The sequence below is a fragment of the Petaurus breviceps genome, unplaced genomic scaffold, assembly GCF_028583685.1.
Source record: "Petaurus breviceps papuanus isolate PSGF00001 unplaced genomic scaffold, PetGlider_PUasm1.0 90444, whole genome shotgun sequence".
NCBI lineage: Eukaryota > Metazoa > Chordata > Mammalia > Diprotodontia > Petauridae > Petaurus > Petaurus breviceps.
In genome coordinates, this window is record NW_027187256.1 from 320800 (window position 1) to 343510 (window position 22711).

The 22711-nt window shown below is 36.1% G+C and overlaps 2 protein-coding genes across 2 annotated transcripts; one reads left to right on the forward strand and one right to left on the reverse strand.

Moving 5' to 3' along the window:
- The first annotated feature begins 344 nt into the window (after positions 1–344).
- On the forward strand, positions 345–1280 carry LOC138177578 (olfactory receptor 52E8-like). The gene has a single exon (XM_069108793.1). The coding sequence runs from the start codon at positions 345–347 to the stop codon at positions 1278–1280; it is 936 nt and encodes a 311-aa protein (XP_068964894.1).
- Positions 1281–16275: 14995 nt separating this feature from the next.
- LOC138177579 (olfactory receptor 52E8-like) lies at positions 16276–17187 on the reverse strand. The gene has a single exon (XM_069108794.1). The coding sequence runs from the start codon at positions 17185–17187 to the stop codon at positions 16276–16278; it is 912 nt and encodes a 303-aa protein (XP_068964895.1).
- Positions 17188–22711: the final 5524 nt, after the last annotated feature.

Sequence of the window (22711 nt, forward strand, 5' to 3'; positions counted from 1 at the left end):
TTTTCCTTTCAACTTGTAAGATTTTAAATTTTTTAATTTCTAAAAAACTGTTTTTTTCTTCCTCTCAAATCCCTCACCATTAAAAAAAATAGCCTTGTAAAAACATCCATCGTTAAGCAAACAAATCCCATATTGACTACTTCCAAAAATATGTCTCATAAGGAATATAAAGGGAAAGAATTGAGTATGAATTGAGTATGAACTATTTTGTATGAATCTTGGAGAGGAAGTACCGACCATATTCAACATACATACTGGTGTACTCAATATATAATCTCTTTCTTCCTTTTCCAGACTTGAGCCACACAAATGAGTGGCATTCTACTGAAATAATTGCTAGCAGAATGCTCCTTTCCAATGACACTCAGTTTCACCCTATATCCTTCCTTTTGCTGGGAATCCCAGGATTGGAAGAAATGCATATCTGGATTGGCTTTCCCTTCTGCTCTGTGTATTTGATTGCACTCTTGGGAAATCTCACCATCCTCTTTGTGATTCAGACTGAACGCAGCCTCCACCAGCCAATGTTTTATTTTCTAGCCATGTTGTCTACGATTGACCTAGGCTTGTCCACCTCCACCATCCCTAAAATGTTGGGTATCTTCTGGCTTAACCAGAGAGAGGTTAGCTTTGGGAGCTGTGTTGCCCAGATGTTCTTCATTCACATGTTCACTGCCATGGAAACTGTTGTGCTTGTGGCCATGGCTTTTGATCGTTATGTTGCCATCTGCCATCCCCTTCGGTATGGTATGATACTGACCAACAGAACCATTGTTATCACCATGACAATTTTGTTCATCATTAATTTTGTTTTAGTATTTCCAATGGTGTTTCTCATCCTGAGGTTGCCCTTCTGTGGTCACCGTATCATCCCTCACACTTACTGTGAGCATATGGGTATTGCCCGGTTGTCTTGCGCTAACATTAAAATTAACATGATATTTGGATTAATTCTTATAGCGATGGTATTTGGGGATGTGATTCTTATTGCCATCTCTTACCTAAAGATCCTCCATGCTGTTTTCCTCCTCCCTTCCAGGGAAGCTCAGCTCAAAGCTCTCAATACTTGTGGCTCCCACATCTGTGTCATCTTGGCCTTCTTCATTCCAGCCTTCTTCTCCTTTCTTACTCACCGATTTGGCCACAAAGTACCTGGCTACATCCACATCCTCCTGGCTAATCTGTATGTAGTTGTGCCACCTGCACTCAATCCTGTCATCTATGGAATCAGGACAAAACAGATCCGAGAACTGGTGCTCAGGGTCTTTAAGAAAAAGTGATTTTTATCAGTGTGTCATAAAAAATGAATTTGCTATTTTTGTCCTCTACCTCAAGGGATAAAATGCAGATATTTAGTGATTCACTAAATGGAAAACGGATTCTATAATGACAGACCATTCAAGCATAGAATGTTAACACTATGACCAGTTGTCATGGTAAAGTTGAGGGAGTCTAATGAATCAGCACCATGGTAAGGAATGGTGCCATGCCACTTTTGGCTGAGCTGATCTCTGAATGATCATAAATTTATAGGAGTAAAAATTGAGAACTGGAAAGGACCTTCAAGTCCAGCTATTACAAGTTTCTTATTTTTGCAAATAAGAAGCTGAGACTAAGAAAGCTGTGAGTATGCATTGGCACTAAGTGAAAAGTCTGGACCTGAACAGAAGTCCTCTGATTCCAAATTCAATATTTTTTTCCAGTGTACCCTGGTGTTTCTCATGGAATTTATTTATTTAATGAGATATGGAAAATGCAAGAAGAGTATAGACATTTCTGTTGGTTATAGGTGACACACTATCAGCTACCAGACTACAGTAGCTTTTTTATATTACCCTTTACTCCCACAATAGAAAGAAGAAATTCTATCCAACCAGTCTTTTACCTAAGCCTTTGAGAAATAAACTGATAAGGAATGAGATGGGAATTCTGGCTGAAGGAATATACCCATTTGCAAGTTCAAAAGGAGTAGGGACAAAGATCTGCCATGATTTTCAATTATTTGGAGGTCCCAACTAAAGACAGAATTTTGCTGATCCATTCTCAACATTCATATAATTACATTTCCTGGATTCCTTTCAGTAAATGGAAAGTCTATAATCAAAAGGATGTTGAGAATGAAAGGTCCCCCTCTGGAAAGGGGGCTGGCTTTACATAGTAGGCAGAATATTACAAACAACAAGGCATTACCTACAAATCAACTGTAAGGAAGGATATTAGTGAGTTTGAGGTTTCTCAGGAAGGAAAACACAAAGTTAGCATATTAATGAATTTATTCCAAGGACAAAATGAGTGGGTCAGAAACACATTGCCTTAACCAGAGGTGGTAAAAGTTCTGCAAAGTAGCCCCTTTACAGGGGCTGACACTCTTGGACTCCTGGCTCCTACATTTTGAAAGCAAGCTACACTCATGCATGGGTGAAGTGGAGACCACTGGCCTGACTCCAAAACCTTATTTTGAGTAGTTTAGTTAATGAAGAATGCTTCATGATTTCATATCTTGGGCTTGAAAGACAGACTTGTCCCACAAAAGGGTTTCATCAAGGAAAAATTAAAGCTTTGGAGAAATCAGGAAACTTAGATAATGAGAAGTCAGGCAACTAAGTCAAGAAATTAGTCAATTATCATTTAAGTTATTACTCTGTGTCAAGGACTGTGCTTAATGCTAAGAATATAAAAAACAAGTAGAAAGATGACCCCGACCTCAAAGATCTTGCATTCTAAAGAAGGAAAATAGCACATAAAAAAGTGAAAAGAGTACCTAGTACCAGGGAGCATAGGTTGGGAGATCTAGTGAAGAATGCAACATGATTGACCTTTCTTAAATGGAGATTCTAGAAGGAACCAACCAACCAAAAGGAGAGGCCACAGGGATAGAAGCTACTTCAAATATATGAATCCCAGGGCTTGAATGAGCCGTCAAGTTGCAGAGCTGAGGCATAGTGAGGCTTCCAGATGGTAGAACATGTCTAGAATGTTGCCTGGAGAAGAATAAAGAAAATGTCCTTTTAAAAAATGTTTTTCAATAGAATAAATATTTATTAAGCATATAAGGCTCTGTAATAGGTCTGGAAATAAAAAGACAAAATAAAAAGCAATTCTTATCTTCAAGGGAACTTTCAGTCTACTATGGACAAAAAAATGAGCAAGCAGATAAGTGAATACAAAATACATACTAAACACATATAAGGTTATCTGAGAACACTAAAATCATAAATCTTCTTTGTAATAACTCTGAGGGGTCAGGAAAGGCTGTGTGAAAGAGGAGAATTTTGAACTAAGACTTGAAGAAATTACCATTTGAGCCATAATGATGATAATGAGGAAAGTTGTAAAAGAGGTAAACCGTCTTTCTTTCCTGAAAGTCCCAGTCCTTAGAGCCTTCATCTCTCTCTCTGTCTCTGTTTCTGTCTCTCTGTCTCTCTCTCCATCTCTCTCTGTGTCTCTGTTCCTGTCTCTCTGTCTCTCCATCTCTCTCTCTGTCTCTGTTTCTCTTTCCTATTCTAGCTTTATTGAGATGTTCTGTTTTTATATTATAAACATTTACCAATTATTTCCACTTCATGAGATGCCTCTTAGAACAAAATAAAACAATTAAAATTTATAATACAGTTATCTCATCTGAAAGTACCCCACCTCCTGTTTATTCTTGAGCAAAGGAAGTCCATGTGGGAAAAGAAACTTAGGCAACTTGAATGTTAACTTCATGCCCAATAACAAAACTGGGAGTAAGTAGATGGTACATTAAACCCATGTTTGCCAACTATATTAGTTGGCTCTGGGGATATTAGAAATACCAGTGGTTGAGGTAGTATCAGGGTACATTTGGATCATCTAATATAATCCCAGTACCAAATTAACCTCTTGTTCTTGAATGTTTCCTAAGCAAGAAATGTCTGACAAGGTAAGAGAGGTATCTAAGATTTTCTCTTCAGTTTTTTCACCTCTATCAAGGGATACCGGTTGGAATTTACAGGGACTAGTAGAAGTTATCTGAGATTTTAAGTAAGGGTAGGTTAACCCACCCACATTATGCTCCACAAGTCACTCCACATTGTGGAAATGATTGCTCTGCATGCCTCTTACTTGGTACCTCACATTTCCTTTCCCATCTATGTGCATGAATTTAGTGAATGAGAAGTCCATTACATATGAAGGTCAGTTCAAGGTTGTATTAAGAGAAGTTTAATTTGACTTTTCAGATTGCCATTAGGAACATCCTCTGCTGTTACTATTGTGCCCAAGGAGAAAGGCTAGTTGCACCCCTAACACAAATATTGTAAACTTATTATGATCACCATCAATGACTGTTGCCTCCTTACAATTTCAATCCCCAATATTTTGTCTGAAGATTAGTGACACTAATCCACATTAAATTGGGCTGTTGAGAAGTCTATGATCTCCTACCTAGTATAAGTAAGAATGAGTGGAAGATATCCCTCTAGACAAGGGTGAGACAATATAATTGTGACTTTCAATTATTTTATTATTAAACTTAGATTTTCTTGATCAAAATGCTATGGCTCACACTTAGAAAATAATCTAATTGTTTCCATTGTGAACAAGAGCAGGCCTGAGAAGTACTCACTTCTTGGATTTTCCATAATAAGCCCAAGAAGAATATATTCTAGCATATCCAGTTAACTTTAAACAATATTCATAATAATAGTTAACATTTTTATTGTGCTTTAAAATGTTCAAAAGAATTTACATGTATTATTTCATTTCTAGCAGGTTTGTAACCTTGGCATTACGGTCACCTCCTTAATCTCCTTAACACACATAGAGTCAATTGCCAAGTTTACCAGCTCTACCTCCACAACATCTCTCCCATTCAATCCCTTCTCTACCCATACAGTCATTACCTTCATTCAGGAACCCCTCACCTCTATCCTAGTAAACAGCAAAGGCTTCCAATTGATTTCCTCACCTTAAGTCACTCTCTATTCTACACAGTTGTCAAAACTATTTTCCTTAAGCAGATATCATTTGATTTCACTTCTCTAATCAGTTAATTCCATTTAATCCCTACTGCCTCTAAGACAAACTGTGAATCTATTAGATTTTTAAAGCCCTTTATTATCTTGTCCCAACTTATCTTTGCAGTCTTTCCTTCTTCCTTTCACTGAAGAAATTATAGCCAAACTGATCTCTTTATTCATTACACAGGATAATCCACCTTCCATTTCTGGTCCTTTGATCTGATAGTCCCCCAACCCTGGAATAAAATTTTCCATCATGTCCACCTCACTACCTTAAATATGCAGCTCAATCCTCACCTTCTAACACAAAGTCTTTCCTAATTTATCCATTTTCTAGTATCTTCCCTCCCTGTCTTGTTTTTTAGCTACATGGTATTTATTTAGTAGTTATCCTACATGTATGTGTATGTTTTCCCCTCTGCTAGAATATAATTTTCTTGAGAACAAAAATTGCTTCATTTATTTTTGTTTTTGTATCTCCTAAGCCTAGAACAATGGTTGGCACATTGTTAGTTCAAATGATTATTGATTAATTGATTCAATCACACAACAATCCTTGGAAATGCATACAATAGTAGGTACATATAGGTACCATTACCCACCATTTACCCACACCTCACAAGAGGAAATTGGGGTTTAGAGAATCTAAATTACTTCCTTATAGTTACATAGATGATAAGTGTTAGAGCTAGGATTCAAAACCAGTTCTTTCCTTCAGCATTCTCTTCATTGTACATATATACGCACTATATAAACATGACATTTGTTACTCATGGAAAGAAACCTTTTGCCAACAGATCTCCCCAGAGTGTTCAAAAGTCTTACAATTTCTCACATTCCTATTGAATCCAGAGGAGAGGGTCCCATTGATTGTGATACTACTGGGATGATGAACAAGATAGTACCTTTCCAGCCAGGAAATACTTCATGATCTTGTCCTGCTTTAGTATACAAGTCTATATTGCCTGTCCTTTGCAAAAACAATTATCTTGAGCATGACAAGTGAATTTGAAGACCTCCAACTCTTGGTACCATATTATTGGAGTCATTTGACTTTGTCCAAGAGAAATTACATTGTAATAGAATAGGAGTTACTCACATTTTAGGCTATCTTAGAGATCTGATACTACCATTCATCAAAGACAAAGTAACAATATTTGGTTTTAATGGATCATAAAAAGAGAATTTACTTCAGAGAAACTCAGTTTAGGTTGCAATGCTCTATGGGAATTATATATTTCCCCTCTGCCTTTTGGGAATTATGTATTTCCTCTCTGAGTGATTTGTTTTCTAGAAATATAATCAGTTAAATGAAGAAGTAAATACAAATATTGTTGATGCAAAGTTTAGTATGTTGTAATTTGGAATTCAAAGGGGAAATAGCCAAGGTGGAAATATTATTCCCTAATGGGGATTGTTGAGGAATAATAAGGAAGTGCGAATTATCTTAGTATATTTATTTCAGTGAACAGAGGATTTTCTACCTAATTACAACCCCCCTTTATATATAAAATACCTAGGAGAGAAGGTGAGAAACAAACAAAAATAATTATCTAGAAGCAATATTTGTAGCCTGAATGGAGATTTTTCTGATTATGACCAAGATTCTGATCAGTGTCATTGCATAAATGATATTCAAAGAAAGCTAAACAGTCATTAGCATTTTTACTGTGGCAATGATGGGGTTTGACTTTACAATGGATTTCCTTCCATTAGAGAAGAATATTACAATCTTCATAAGAATTGTTCCTTTTTTGGGGGGCTAGGTGGCACAGTGAATGGAGCACCAGTCCTGGAGTCAGGAGGACCTGAGTTCAAATCCAGCCTCAAATACTTAACACTTACTAGCCATGTGACCTTGGGCAAGTTGTTCGACCCCAATTGCCCTCCAAAAAACAAAGCAAAAATAATTGTTCCTTTTTCAACAATGTTCAACTTGATCCTCTGTCCCATGCTTCCAATGCAAATTGTTTTTGGTAGATGTCTGCAGTTGATTTCTGAGTTCTGGGGAAACAAAACAAAACAAAACACCTCTAGAGACAATAAGAGTCTATCTATTGAATCTCTTCCACTTTTTCCAATTTACCCTTGCTATTCTTCTTCCTAACCTATATTCTTCCTTGAATCAATTGCTCAGCCAAAATGGACTGACTACTGATTTTGTCATCAATTTCACATTCCATTCCCCTACTCTGGACATTTGCAAATACTCTTCCTGAGGCCCTGAGACACACTCTTCTCATTTCTTCCTCTCAAAATCCTTCCAGGTTCAACCTCAGAGTCATCTCCTTCATGGATCCATAGGAATTTCCCTCTTATTAGTCCGTGCCCTAATGTTGTATGAGGTGTTGGTCATACAAGGTATATAGTATCTGGCACATAGTGAACACCTAATATAAAGTTGTTGATAGATTAATTGATTTATTGAGCCCAAAGTTTTGTGCCTGGAAAATAATGGGAGAAAGATTCTATGTTCACTGTCCAGACTCCGATTACTTTCTTACTTAGGATAACAAATGAAAACCAGAGGCAAAAATATCTATTTCTCCTCTCATTCATAATATAATATAATGAATGTTTCTCAGAAAAGGTGCCTGTTTTGTATCCCAACGAGCTCATAAAAATGGAAAAGGACCCACACATAGAAAAATATTTATACTAACCCTTCTTGTGGTGGCCCTATTGGAAAGAATTGGAAATTGGAAATTGAGGAGATGCCTATCAATTGGGGAATGACTGAATAAGTTGTGGTATATGAAGATAATGGAATACTATTGTGCTATAAGAAATGATGAGCAGGTGAACTTCAGAAAAACCTGGAAAGACTTATATGAACTGAAGTTGAATGAAATGAGCAGAACCAGAACATTGTACACAGTAACAGCAACATTATGCAACGATCAACTTCCATAGACTTAGCTCTTCTCAGCAATACAATGGTCTAAGACTCCAAAAGACCATGTTGGAAAATGCTATCCACATCCACAGAAGGAACTATAGAGTCTGAATGCATATTGAAGTGTATTATTTTCTCTTTTTTTCTCTTTATCATGGTTTCCCCCTTTTGTTCTGATTCTTCTTTTACAATATGACTAATGTGGAAATATGTTTAATATGATTGTACATGTATAGCCCATATGAGATTGCTTGATGTCTTGGGGAGGGGAATGTGGAGGGGATGGAGGGAGAAAAAAAATTTAGAACTCAAAAACTTATAAAAATGAATGCTGAAAACTATTTTTACATATAATTGGGAAACAAAAAACTGCTAAATGGGAAAAAAAGAAAAAAAGCTGACTTATTTATGTGTTAAATAATACTTTCCCATAAAAGAATTTACACTTCCAACATGAAATTGGAGATGTAGAAACCCAAGTTTTGACTTTTGATTATGAGAGCATAGCTTTGATGCTTGCCTTTTATCAATAATTGGGGATGAATTGTCTTCTCTTTGATCTAAGCCAGTAAATAGCAGTGTGACATGAAAAGAGAAGAAAGGCTAAAGACATTTTCTCTTTTAATGGCAAAACTATGTTGGGGTTGGGATTTGTCAAGTTATCTTAAATATTTATTAAATCATCTACTTTAATGAAGCATGCAGCTGATCATAAAAATTATCTGAAAGTGAATCTAACCAATTGTGAACTAGTTCAATAGCTTTTTCCCAATAGATAAGTGGTTAAAGGGTATGAGTTCTTAAAAGAATTTAAAAGTGTTCATAGTGTGTGTGGTGAAAAATCTCATCCAAAATTTAATCAAAAGCAAGGAGATATCTTAGGATAGGAAGAGGAATTTATTCTCTTCCCCAGGTGAAGAAGGAGGTCTTCCCCATGACTGATCTTGAGGAAGAGGCACTTTACAAAAGGCAGAACAAGAATTTATACCCTAATGGGGAGTTCAAGTCTCAATGTGAAAATCTTCCCCAATGGTAAGCCACAGAGGAGCCTGCCCAGGAGGCTGATTTACAGCAATGGAAAGGGAGGAGGAGCCCGCTGAAGCAGGGAAATCTGAAAGCCTCCTGAAAGGGCTTGCTGCTGATTAACAGCAGAGAAGGAATGGGGGAAGGAGGAGGGAAGTTCTGAGAAGTTTTCACTTCCCCCTCAAATGATAGCTACATGAAAGAATGCTCCAAATTAATAATAAGAGATGTAAAAATCAAAACAACCCTGAGGTTCCACCTCACACCCAAGAAATTAGCAAAGATTACAAAAATGGCAATAATCAATATTGGGACCTTCCATTCTAGGGGACTCACAACTTTCCAGGTAATTCTCCATTTCCCATGAGTTGATCTGCTTGGTTTCCATTCCACAGAACATCATGCCCCCATGACAGGTATTCTCTGCTGGCCTTCTTGGACCTTCCCCCCCCCCCAGATTTTTATCTTTTTGCTTTGTCTTTATGCATCAGCTTGTAAACTCCTTGAGGGAAGAGATTGTCTCTTCTTATTTGTATCCCCAGTGTTTAGCACAGTGTAGGTGGTTAATAAATGTTTATTGAATTGAAGGGATTGTTGAAAGATAGGAATACTAAGTGCACTGTTGGTGGAGTGGTAAAATGATATGACCATTTTGGAAAGCAATATATAATTATGTAGATAAAGTGATAAGATATCCATACCCTTTAAATCAGAGACTCCACTACTAGGCTTATGCCCAGGTGAAGATAATGATAGGAAGTTCCCACATAAACCAAAATATTTATAGCAGCATTGTTTTGTCATAGCATAGCATTTGAAACAAATTATGTGCCCAGCATTTGAGGACTGTCTAAAAATTTGTGGTATTGTGCTATAAAATATTAGGTATGTGACAAATACAGAGAAGCATAGAAAGATTTAAATGAACTTAGGCAGAGTGAAGTAAGAAGAGTCAAGAAAACAATATATACAGTAACTACAATGATGAAAACCACATGACAAAAAAGTGAATATAATAAAATTATAAAGATCAATCATGACTCAAATGAAGAGTTATGAGAAGGTAGACTCAAACCCACTCTTTCAGGGAGGTAGGAGGATCACAGTAGTTATACAATGCACATGTTTTCTGATTTTTTCAATGTATTGCTTAGTTTTGCTGATGTTTCTTCTTCTTTAAAAACATACTGTCATATGAAATGGCTCTCTGGAAGGGGGAGGGGAAAGTATACTGAAGATAGCTATATTGATGTAAGAAACATAGACATACATTATAAAAACTAATAAAAAAGAAATTGAAGATATATTCCCATTAAAATGTATTGGGTTTAAGGATGAAAAAAAATTATGCATAAGCATTGATCAAACTTGTTTTCTTGAAAATGGGATTAATATACATTTTAAAATATTGATGATGCACATACTTAAAAAAAATACATGTACTTCCCTCTAAAAAGAAAAGAAAATACATGTACCACAAATAAAAGATTTTGTATCTAACATGTCCTTGAGGTTAAAATTATTTGATCAAAGTCTTTTGTGTTTAGAACTTCTCTGAAATATTATTGATGTCACTTCTTTCCAAGAATCAAATAAATGATTGTATCTTCAGTGCTATATAAAGAAAAAAAAAGATTATATAATTCAGTTCTCAATTCAGAATTTCAGACACTCCAATATTAACTTTTGATTATGAGAGTATAGACTTAATGTTTGATTGTTACCAATAGTTGGGCATGGATTGTCTTTGCTTTTGATCTAAGCAAGTAAGTAGTAGTGTGATATGAAAAGAGAAAAGAGACTAAAGGCATTTTTTCCTAATGGCAAAAATATATTGGGGTTGGGATTTGCCAAGTTATTTTCAATAATTATCAATTTATCCACTTTAATAAAGCATACAGTTGGTCATAAAAATATATTATCCTAAAGTGGATCTAGTTATTCATTTGTAAACCAGTTTAAATCTACATTGTTCTCTCAAGTCCTTTGCCCCATTATCCAATTGAAGATCTTGCCCTGCCATGCTTTACCTTTTAATTACTCCCATCATTTGCTGCCTTCACTTACATGCTAATGAACAAAAATGGAGAAGACCACAGAATTATGGTAACAATACAAATTTGTTAAATGATCTTAATTGGGCCCTCACTGCAGCAAGGCAGTCCTTTTGCACCCACTGCAATGGTTTTTCCAAACCTTAACATCCTTTTTCTAACCTCCCATGGCTCCCCTGACCCCATCCTCTCAGTAGAAACCTTTGCTTCATATTTCATCAAAAAATTGAGGCCCTTCACTGAGAGTTCCCTCTTCTCCCCTCCTTCTCCTCATTTTACATCAGTCAGATGACTTCCTCTGCCCTTCTCCATGCCAAGGTAAAATCCTCTGTATGCAAAAGTGATCCCATTCTGTTCTGTCTTCTCCAGCAAATTGTTCCCTCTTTCATCCCCACTCCCTCATTTATCTTCATTTTCTACCAGTGTACTAGCTGCTTACCTAATACCTACAAATTGTCCTATATTTCTTCCATTTTCCAAAAACTCTTCTTTTAGGGGCAGCCAGGTGGCTCAGAGAGTAGGAGCACCGGCCCCAGTGTCGGGATGACCTCGGGATCAAATCCGGGCTCAGATACTTAGCACCACACCCAGAAATAACTGACCCTGTAACCTTGAGCAAGTTAACCCCGATTGCTTTAAAAAAAAACTCTTCTTTTTTCTTTTCACCTCTGTTAGCTATCATTCTATATTTTTGTGACTAAACATCTTGAGAAAGCTGTCTACAATTGACACCTTCTCTTTCTTTCCTCTCCCCAACTTTCTGCATTCTGGGTTCTGACCTCATCATTCAACTTATCATAAATAAAATTATAAGAGACAAAGTTTCCAGTTACTAATAACCAATTCATTAGTGAAGCTAGCCAATAATCAATAAATTTATGATCAGAGGTTTCTCCTGGTAACCAAAGACCCCAAGAGATTCTGAAACACCTTGAATATGGGGTATTCTTTCTGAAAAGTGAAACTTAACCTTGATTGGTCCACCATCTTCTCAAATATCCTGTCTTGCTAATTACATGTCATCTTTGACTTCTCAACTTCTCCCTCTCTCACTACCTCATATTTAAACAATTGCCAATACCTATCACTTTTACCTCCAGAACATTTCTAGTATAATTCCCCCTTCTCTCCTCTGGCACTGTAAGCACTCTGGTGTAGGTCCTCAACACTTCACACTTGAACTATTGCAATTAGCCTCTTGGGTAGTCTTCTTGTCTCTATCCTTCCCCTTTCCAGTCCACTCAGCTATCAAATTGATCTTCCTAAATCATAGGTCAGTCTATGTCACCCACTCCTATTCAATAAACTACAGTGGTTCCTTATTACTTCCAGGATCATATATTAAATCCTTTGTTTGTGTTCTAAAACTCTTCATAATCTGGTCCTCCTTTATGCTCCCAGTCTTCTTATACCTTACTTCTCTCCAGGTTCTTAGCACTCCAGATACACTGCCTTCCTTATTCCTAACTCATGAAATCTCCTCTTCTGATGCTGAGTATTTTCACTGACTGTTCTTTATGCCTGGAACTCTCTCTTCCTCACTTTTATCTCCTAACTTCCCTAAATTTCTTGAAATCTCAGCTAAAATTTCACCTTCTTCAAGAAGCATTCCCAGTTTTATTTCATTTTAGAGCCTTCTTTCTGAGATAATCTACAATTTACTCTCTATATATCCTCTTTGTACATAGTTTTTTTGTGTGTTTTCTCTACCCTTATCATGTGAACTCCATGAGAATAAGGACTATCTTTTTCATTTATTTGTATCCCCAAATCTTAGCACAGTGTCTGGCACAGCTGTCTGACTTATTCCTCAAATATTTATCAAATAACTGTTATGAAAATCACTATACTAAATTCTAGACATACAAAGATCAAAAACAGAATGTAGTCCCATAGAGAATTTCACATGCTATTGGAAAAAACTATTGGCATTTGCATAGCACTTTGAATTTGTGCATACATTTTGCCTGCATTATCTCATTAGAGCTTAGCATAGTGCCTGGAATATAGTAGGTAATTAATACATATTTATTGACTATTGACTGACATTTTTCATTGCATCTAGATTGAATAGTCATATATCTGTTATTTTCATTATATATATACACATATATATCCATATTTGTGTTTTTTCATTTTAAAATAAAGTTGAAACCCAATTTCCCAAATGCTATTACTATCACCACTTCTTTATTTAAACTTACAAGTTGCTTGTCATAATTTCAACTCATTTTTATCTAGTTATGTCTTCTTGAATTAAATGTGTTTCATCTCTTCCTCCTGGCTTTCCTGGCTTCCTTCAATTCTCCACTAAAGTCCCATCTACTATAAGAATTCTTTTCTTGTCCTCCCTAATGTTAGTAGCTTTAAAATCATCTCCATTTTATCCACATATATATCTTGTTTGTAAATAGTTATTTCTCCATTATTGTCTCCCCTCTTAGGCTGTAAGCTCCTTGTGAGCAGGAATAATTATTTGTTTTGTTTTCTTTTTTGCCTTTGTGTTGAGAGACCTTAGCATAATACTTGGCACTTTTTGCATGCTTATTAACAATGGAACGATATTCTATTGACTTCCTATATGCGAAATTTTGATGGGTTTCATTTCGTGTTGTATTCTGTAATTTTTTTTAAGAAAACAGACATTGATGTTATTTATTTTAGGGCCAATTTTTCCTTATTGTTTGTGGTGTTTATAGCTTAATTCTTATTGTTATTTCAGTTAGCCAAACTAGTAATTTAAGAGTTATACTTCCCTGTGTGTGTAATATAATATGTGCTTAATAAATGTTTATTGATTGATCATTTGACCATTCAATCTTATATTTCCTTAATGTTGACCCTGATTTTTACTATCTATTCAGAAGGTTGGGTGGGGCTGAACAGCAGGCATATACTATGACTTTCAGCTCTTTTCATGAGGCCATTGAGAGGTAAGCAGAAAAAAGTGGAGGTGAAGCTAAAGGATGGGATTTCCAAATATTTGGGAGTTTAAAGGGGTAGCAAGGCAGTAAAGGAATTATTCAGGCTTTGGTCAGCTATGGCTAGAAGAAGACAGAGGATGTCCTCATATTTAGCTGAATATTGGCATCAAAGACCTGAGGGAAGACCACTGTATGGTATCTGAATGGGAGTGGTGATCCTAGGGCTAAGCCTATGTCATTATACAGGTAACCTCTGTGTGTGTGTGTGTGTGTGTGTGTGTGTGTGTGTGTGTGGTCAAGGGGTGGATAGATAGGAGGGAAAAGGATGGTCTCTATTTGGGACTCTAACGGGGCAAAGCTCTGATATATAAACTTTTACTTCATCTTTTCTAGACCAAAAATACCAAGCTATTTCCAGACCATTACCAAACCATACAAACCACTCTCACTAAACTCCTTATTACTCTCTCCCACAGATTTCTAGCTCCCCTTTATGTGTTGTTTTCCTCATTAGAACGTTAGCTCCTTGAAAGCAGTGACTGTCTTGCTTGTTTATATTTGCATCTCTAGAACTTTTCACTGTGCCCAGCCAATAGTTAAGGCTTAAAATTCTTTTTCACTCATCTATCTATCTATCCATCCATACATACATACATACATATATTCAGTGCCAGTTCAAAGACACCAAGATAGTACGAAATAGTAACTCTGTATGAGCAGTCAAGTTATCAAATTTGTCAGATAATTTTTTCTCAAGATCTTTCTTTTAAAAATTCTGGACTTTAAATAGAGCACTGGCCCTGGAGTCAGGAGGACCTGAGTTCAAATTTGGCCTCAGCCACTTAACACTTACTAGCTGTGTGACCTTGGGCAAGTCACTTAACCTCAATTGCCCTGCCATCCCACCCCCCAAAAAAAATTCTAGACTTTATTTTTTCCTAAATATAACTTTTACTTTTCCTTTTAAAATGAGACAAGGATGGGGGTGATAGATGTTTCTGAGTCTATGAGAGGATTAAGAAATCAAGTCATTTGCTTTCTTTCTCTTCAGTTAGCTTTAAGGAAGTAAAAGCTCTTCTCCAAAAAATTAATGCTTCACTTATTTTCTTAAATTTGCCCACAATATTCTCACCCTTCTACAATTAAATCAATATTTAATAAACATTTACATTTAAAGGTTTTTGGCTACAAAAAATCTCCAAAATAAACAAATTGCATTTCTAAAAGGAGGACTCATACTGAGAAAATCACAAATCTTTGAAATATTTTTAAAAGACCTCTTTTTCACAAAGATACATGGCATATGTCCAGGCATGATAGAATAGGAAGAGTATCAGATTTGATGTCAGAGAACCTGGGTTCAATTTAAATTCTAACTCTGTCCAGCTATTACCTATGCCTCTTTGGGCAAATCAGTTTATATTTCTGGTTCTCAGTTTACTAATCCCCCAAATGGGGAAATTGGTTTGGATGGTCTATAGAGTCCCTTAAAACTTTAAATTGTGATCCTACAATGCTTCAGATAATGACTCTATCATTGCTATGTCGTGACTTCATGATGGGTTTGTAATTTACTTCCTGATTTTGTTTACTTTCTCCACTGGTTCAGGTGAGTTGTCATATATGCCAATGAAAATGTTTGTTTTTTCCTTACTTTCAAGAAACACAACTGTTTCTAGCCAAATTGTCTTTGTTTCCAGGTTGGATAATCATTTTTGAATAACTTTGATGTCCTCAACCCTCTATCTGTAATATATGAAATTCAAAATTTTTTTCTAGTCTTGGTTCCAGTTTATGCTATGATGATACTCGTGTATAACTCTGTGATCTTAGAATTGAGAGATAAATACACTGGCACTCCAGTGACTGTCCTGTGGCACTAACCTTTTTCGCACTGTACAGGAATGAAGCAAGGGATAGGCTACCTTCTTCTCCATAGCATTCTGAGAGAATAGCAAAAGAGAGTGAAATATAAGGTTCAATTTATAGTTAATATGCATAATGCCATTCCATGGAGAATGCATATACCACAGAAGCTAAGAAGAATGGTTTCCATATAATCCTGTAGTATGCAATTTATTTTGTTGCAATACACAAAGTGAATATGTGAGGATTTAGATTCCAAGGTCTATAATACATTGTAAGTATACATGCTTTTCTCACCCCCATACATTCATACTTGAGTTGGCACAAAGGGTTTCTCAATGTTGTTGTCATTGTATCAAATTGGGTTATCCCTGAGGATCTGGTTCATAATTAATAATAGGATTATTTTCTGCTATTGGAAATAGCACAATAATCTTTTCCTATATGAAATCTGTTTTCCTGGGAAGGAATAGAATAAAATAGTGTGAATTCCTTCATTTAGCATTAACCTTTCTTTTTGAAGATTTTAATCAAACATTCTCGGATTTGCTTGGTCCTGACTCCATAATAACAGGATTAAGTGCAGGAGGGACAACCACATATAAATTGGCCAATAGGATGTGGATATAATAAGGAACATTGTGGCCAAATCTATGAGTGAGGAATGAAAAGAGAGCAGGAGTGAAGAAAGCTAAGATGACACAGATGTGGGAACCACAAGTGTTGAGAGCTTTGAAACGAGCATCCTGAGATGGAAGTCTAAAAACTGCTAGAAGAATTTGGATATAGGAAATGGCAATCAGGGTCATATCCAAAAACATCACAGAAATAATAAATAATCCATACATGATGTTAACATTGATGCTGGCACAAGACAATCGAGCAATTCCCATATGCTCACAATAGGTATGAAGAATGACATGGTGACCACAATATGGCAGCCGGAGGACTAAAAATATCACCGGTATCACTAAAGAGAAATTCCTCAGGATAGCTACCCCTAAAATGTTTAAAATGGTTTTATTGGTGAGGATCATGCCATATCTGAGAGGGTGGCAAATGGCCACATAGCGATCAAATGCCATAGCCACAAGCACGAAGCTCTCCATACCAGTGAAAATATGGATGAAAAACATTTGGGTGAGGCATCCCTCAAATGTAATTTCTCTCAAGTTGAACCAGAAAATGCCCATCATTTTAGGTATGGTGGCTGTGGAGATACCAAAGTCAATGGTGGCCAATATAGCTAGAAAATAGAACATGGGTTGATGGAGACTTTGCTCAGTATTGATGACAAACAGAATGCTAAGATTCCCTACAAATGCAGTCATATACACAGCACAGAAAGGAAAACCTATCCAGATGTGCAATTTTTCCAGTCCAGGGATCCCCAGCAACAGAAAGCTAGAAGGGTGATATTCTGTGTTGTTAAGTAAGGACATCCTTTAAATGCTGTAATCAACTGTCATTGGAAGGAGAGTATTGTTCCCTTTAATGGAGGCACTGCAATCATCCCATCCCTGTGTCATCTGGAAAACAATGGAAAAACAGGGTCATTTTTTATTAGCTCATTCATTACTTTTGCTTATTTTATTTATCTTTTCCAATTTTTTTTCAAATGAGTGTTTTAATTAACATTGACTAACAAAAGTTAACCTTCAAATGAAAGATAGATTGAAAAAAGAAATAGAAACATAGAAATCCTTGATTCCAAATGCTGCAAACTGCATGGATGTTCAAAGTACTAGCACCATGAACCCTGGACTGTGTCAGAGAAAAGGAAACAATAAAAAGAATGAAGACAACTGTAATGCAGATCTCCAAATCATGGTCAAATAGATACAGTATTCTGATAAAATAACGGAAAATGTTGCTTTTAGCATGAAATATCATTGGCTCCTGTTGAGACTCAGAGGAGACTTATCAACATGATTTGATTCCCCCTCATTTGGACAGAAAAATGAAAAGTTGTGAATGGATTATCACTTGTACCATTAGAAATAAATGTCATGATGACAATCCTTATAAACTTTGATTAACATTTAAATAAACATTTGATTAACATTTAAACTATTAGTGTGAACCAAAATCCCAGGGGTCAAGACATCCAGAACTGCAAGGTAGCTCAAAGGACATTTAGTCAAGCACACACCTGTAAAAGAATCACCTTGAATACTGGCTTGATGAGTAGCGATCACACTTTTGGTTGAAGTCTTCTAATGTTTCCCTCTACTGGTAACTCACTCCATTTGGGAAGAGCTGTAATTGTTAGGAAGTTTTCCTTGGATTGCTCTATTTTGCATCCTTATAAATTCTCTCCATTGGTTCTAGTTTTACTCTCTGCAATGAATAAAGGATTTAGAGCGTTTTTTCATATGCTTATAAATATCTTTAATTTCTTCCTCTGTAAACTGCCTGTTCATATCCTTTGACCATTTATCAATTGGGGAATGAATTGTATTCTTATAGATTTGACTCAATTCTCTGTATATTTTAGAAACAAGTCCTTTATCAGTGACATAGGTTGTAAAAATTCTTTCCCAATTTTCCACTTCCCTCTTAAACCTGGTTACATTGGCTTTGTTTGTACAGAAGCTTTTCAATTTAATGTAATCAAAATTATCCATATTGCATTTTATAATGCCCTCTAATTCTTGTTTGGTCATAAAGTCTTCCCCTATCCACAAATCTGACAGGTAAACTATTCCTTGCTTTCCCAGATTGCTTAGAGTATCAGCCTTTATACCTAGATCACGCACCCTTTTAGACTTTATTTTGGTATATGGTGTTAGATAATGGTCTATGCCCAGTTTCTGCCATACTATATTCCAGTTTTCCCAGAAGTTTTTGGCAAATAGTGAGTTCTTATCCCCAAAACTGGGGTATTTGGGTTTATCAAACAGTAGATTACTATAGTCATTGACTGCTGAGCCTTGTCTACCCAATCTATTCCATTGATCCACTACTCTATTCCTCATCCAGTACCAAGTAGTTTTGAGGACTGCTGCTTTATAGTATAGATTAAAATCTGGTATAGCTAGTCCACCATCCCTAGCATTTCTTTTCATTAATTCCCTTGATTTTCTGGACCTTTTGTTCTTCCAAATGAATTTTGCTACTATTTTTTCTAGCTCTATAAGGTAGTTTTTTGGTAAACTTATTGGTATGGCACTAAATATAGAATTTAATTTAGGTAAAATTGTCATTTTTATTATATTAGCTCGATCCAGCCACGAGCAATTAATGTCTTTCCAATTAGTTAGATCTGACTTTATTTGTGTGAAAAATGTTTTGTAGTTGTGTTCATATAGGTCTTGGGTTTGTTTTGGCAGGTAGGTGCCCAAATAGTTTAAAATGTCTACAGTAACTTTAAATGAGTTTTCTCTTTCTACCTCTTGCTGTTGAATTTCATTAGAAATATACAGGAATGACGGGGATTTATGTGGGTTTATTTTATATTCTGCAACTTTGCCAAAATTATTTATTGTCTCAAGTAGTTTTTTACTTGATTCTCTAATTATATTATCATATCATCTGCAAAGAGTGATAGCTTGGTCTGTTCTTTGCCTAATTTGATTCTTTTGATTTCTTTTTCTTCTCTAATTGCTACTGCTAACATTTCTAGTACCAGATTGAATAAGAGGGGTGATAGATATTTATAAGCATATGAAAAAATGTTCTAAATCACTATTGATTAGAGAAATGCAAATCAAAACAACTCTGAGGTACCACATCTCACCAGTCATATTGGGTAAGAAGACAAAACAGAAAAATGACAAAAGCTGGAGAGGATGTGGACAAATTGGAACACTAATGCATTGCTGATGGAGTTGTGAACTGATCCAGCCTTTCTGGAAAGCAATCTGGAATTATGCCCAAAGGGCTATAAATAATTTCATACCCTTTGACCCAGCAATACCACTTCTAGGGTTGTATCCCAAAGAGATCATAGAAGTGGGAAAAAGACCCATATGTACAAAAATATTTATAGCAGCTCTTTTTGTGATGGCAAAGAATTGAAAATTAAGGGGGTGCCCATCAATTGGGGAATGGCTGAACAAGTTGTGGTATATGCATGTTATGGAATACTATTTTGCAATAAGAAACAAGGAGCAGATGGACTTCATATTTACCTGGAGAGGCTTATACGAACTGATGCTGAGAGAGAAGAGTAGAGCCAGGAGGAATTTGTACACAATTACAGACACAACGTATGTGTGACAACCAACTTTGATAAACTGGACTCTTCTCAGCAATCCAGAGTCATAAGTCAACCCCAAAAGACTCTTTATGGAGAGAGATGTTTATATCCAGAGAAAGAACTGAGATCGAACCCAGATTGAAGCAAACTACCTGCCCTCTTTCGTTTTCTTGTTTGGTTTTGTTTCCTCTTTCCCATTCTTCATTCCATCTGTTATAATCCTTCTTTATAACCTGACTAATGCCTAATGTGAAAGTATTTGCAGATACTATACTTGAATGTGTGCCACCATGGGGGGAGGGGCCATGGGGGAGGGAGAGAAAATTTGAAACTCAAGGAATTGTGGTGATGAATCTTGTAAACTAAAAGTAAACAAATTAAGGAAGACCAAAAAATGAATAAAGGAAAGAAATAAGCATTTATTAAGCATCTACAATATACTAGGCACTGTACTAAGCACTTTACAAATATTAGTTCATTTAATCCTCTAAACAACTCTGGGACATAGGTGCTATTATTATCCACATTTTACAATTTGAGGAAACTGAGGCAGATAGAGGTAAAGTACTTGCTCAGAATCATACTGTTAGTAAATATCTGTTGATGAATTTGGACTCAGGTCCTCCTAATTCTTGGCTCAGTGTTCTACCCATCGTACTACCTACCTGCCTCTACTTACTGCTATAGACAAGAAGAAAAATTCAATTTCTGTTCTACAAGAATGCATACAATATCTCTCCCATCTACTCCTACCTCACTATTTCCACTCAATTTTTGTAGGACAGGCCCTCATTACTTGCCTGAACTTCTGCAACAATACTCCATTAGCAGAATTCCCAACTTCTATTTTCTCTCTATCTTAATCAAATCTTCAAACCACTACTGATTTGACAATAAACATTTATTTAATAAGCACCTACTGTGTTACACACTACTCTATGCTAGAAATTGGGGGCAAAAAGCCCATACAAACAAAGAGACCTAAAATCCAGTTCTTGTCCTCTTAGAAGTTATATTCTATTATAGTACTCTTTCCTTACACATAGATATGGTCACGCTTTTCCGCTGTTCAAAGAGCTCATCAAACTTCCTTTTGTCTATTTATTCAAGTTCAAACTCCTTTGCCTATCAAGTGGTACCAGCCTTCCCTTTAAGTCTTATTTTTTTACTCATCATATGCACTGTGGATTCCAGACAAACTGAGTGACTTTCTGTCTGTTATTCTGATGACATTTGAACCTCACTGACAATCTGACTTCAGTCATTCTTTCTTGGTTCTTCACACGTTATACACCTTCATAGATTCTATGTTCCAATCAAACTGTCTTACTTGCTAATCCCCTCAAGGGCCATTCTGTCTCCTGACTCAGTACCATTACACTGGCTCCCTGTTATACTTGAAATACATTCTTTGGGGTGGCAAGGTGGTACACTGAGTAGAGCACTGGCCCTGGAGTCAGGAGGACCTGAGTTCAAATCTGACATCAGACACTTAACACAAAAACTAGCCATGTGACCTCGGGCAAGTCACTTAACCCCAACTGCCCTCCAAAAAACAAAAATAAAAAAAAAGAAATACATTCTTTGCATTCCATCTATGGAAATTTTAGACTCTCTTCAAGGTTTAGCACAAGAACTATTTCCTATAAGCTTTTCCTGATTGTTCCTCATTATAAATATTCCACCTCCAGCCAGACTCTATTATGTAATTATTTGACATTTATTTTCTATTTACATGTTTATGTACATATTTTTCTTCCAGTAGAATGTAAGCCTCTTAAGGGAAAGACTTTTCTTTTGGGGGGGTTTATCCCCAGTTCTAGTGCAGCAGTTACCTGGTATGTAATAGGTGCTCAATAAATATTAAATCGGATTGAATCTTCCTTCCCCCCCTTATACATTGCCTGGAACTACAAGAACTACATTCTATTTAAACTTTGATTTTCCTTCAGCACACAGAACAATACTGCGCAAGCAATGATTACTTAATCTATATTTGTTGAATGAAACAATGGGTTGGGAAGAAAAAAACTTCAAAGGTATAAGATTATACCTCTGAGACTCTGTGGCAACTTAGAGTGTTTTCAGTGGATATAGACAAGAACTGTGATGGGATTTGAAACCCCAAAGCATATGGGCTTGATTTGAAGAAATTGGGAGAATTTACTAAGAAGAAAAGACCCAGAGAAGCAAAAAATAGTCATCAAATATTTGTAGGGTTGTCACTTGAATATATTTATTCTCCTTGATCCCATTTAAAAGTAGAACCAATGAGTAGTACCTTAAAAGAGGCAAATTTCTGTTCAACAAAAGGAAAAAAGTTTCCTAACTATCTGAGCTTTCAAAAAGTTGAATAAATTGCCTTGTGAATTCCCCATCACCATAGGTCTTAATCCAGGCTAAATGATGGTTATTCAAGGATGTTGTAGTCAAGACTGGTGATTCAGTTTAAGGACTGAGCTAAATAATCTCTGAGATACAACTCAATGCTGAAATCCTCTAGTTCTACGCAGACCCAAAATCTGACCTGATTCACGGCTGACATGCAGGATTAGATACAAAGAATGAAGAAGTTTTCAAAAGGCAATACCTGAAAGGCTGTGCAAGTCAGAATGTTCTCTTGAGAAGAGGCAGCCTAAGAGAGAATCTGATAAGCAGAATCTCAGGTCACTAAGGTCAGTCCCCATCCAAACTATCTATTATACCTATATTTGGCTAATACCTATTTAACCTATCACTTCACTTTTTGGAACATGTGCCTTTTC

Coding starts and splice junctions, on each gene's coding strand:
- LOC138177578 (XM_069108793.1), top strand. CDS start 345: ATGCTCCTTTCCAATGACACTCAGTTTCACCCTATATCCTTCCTTTTG.
- LOC138177579 (XM_069108794.1), bottom strand. CDS start 17,187: ATGTCCTTACTTAACAACACAGAATATCACCCTTCTAGCTTTCTGTTG.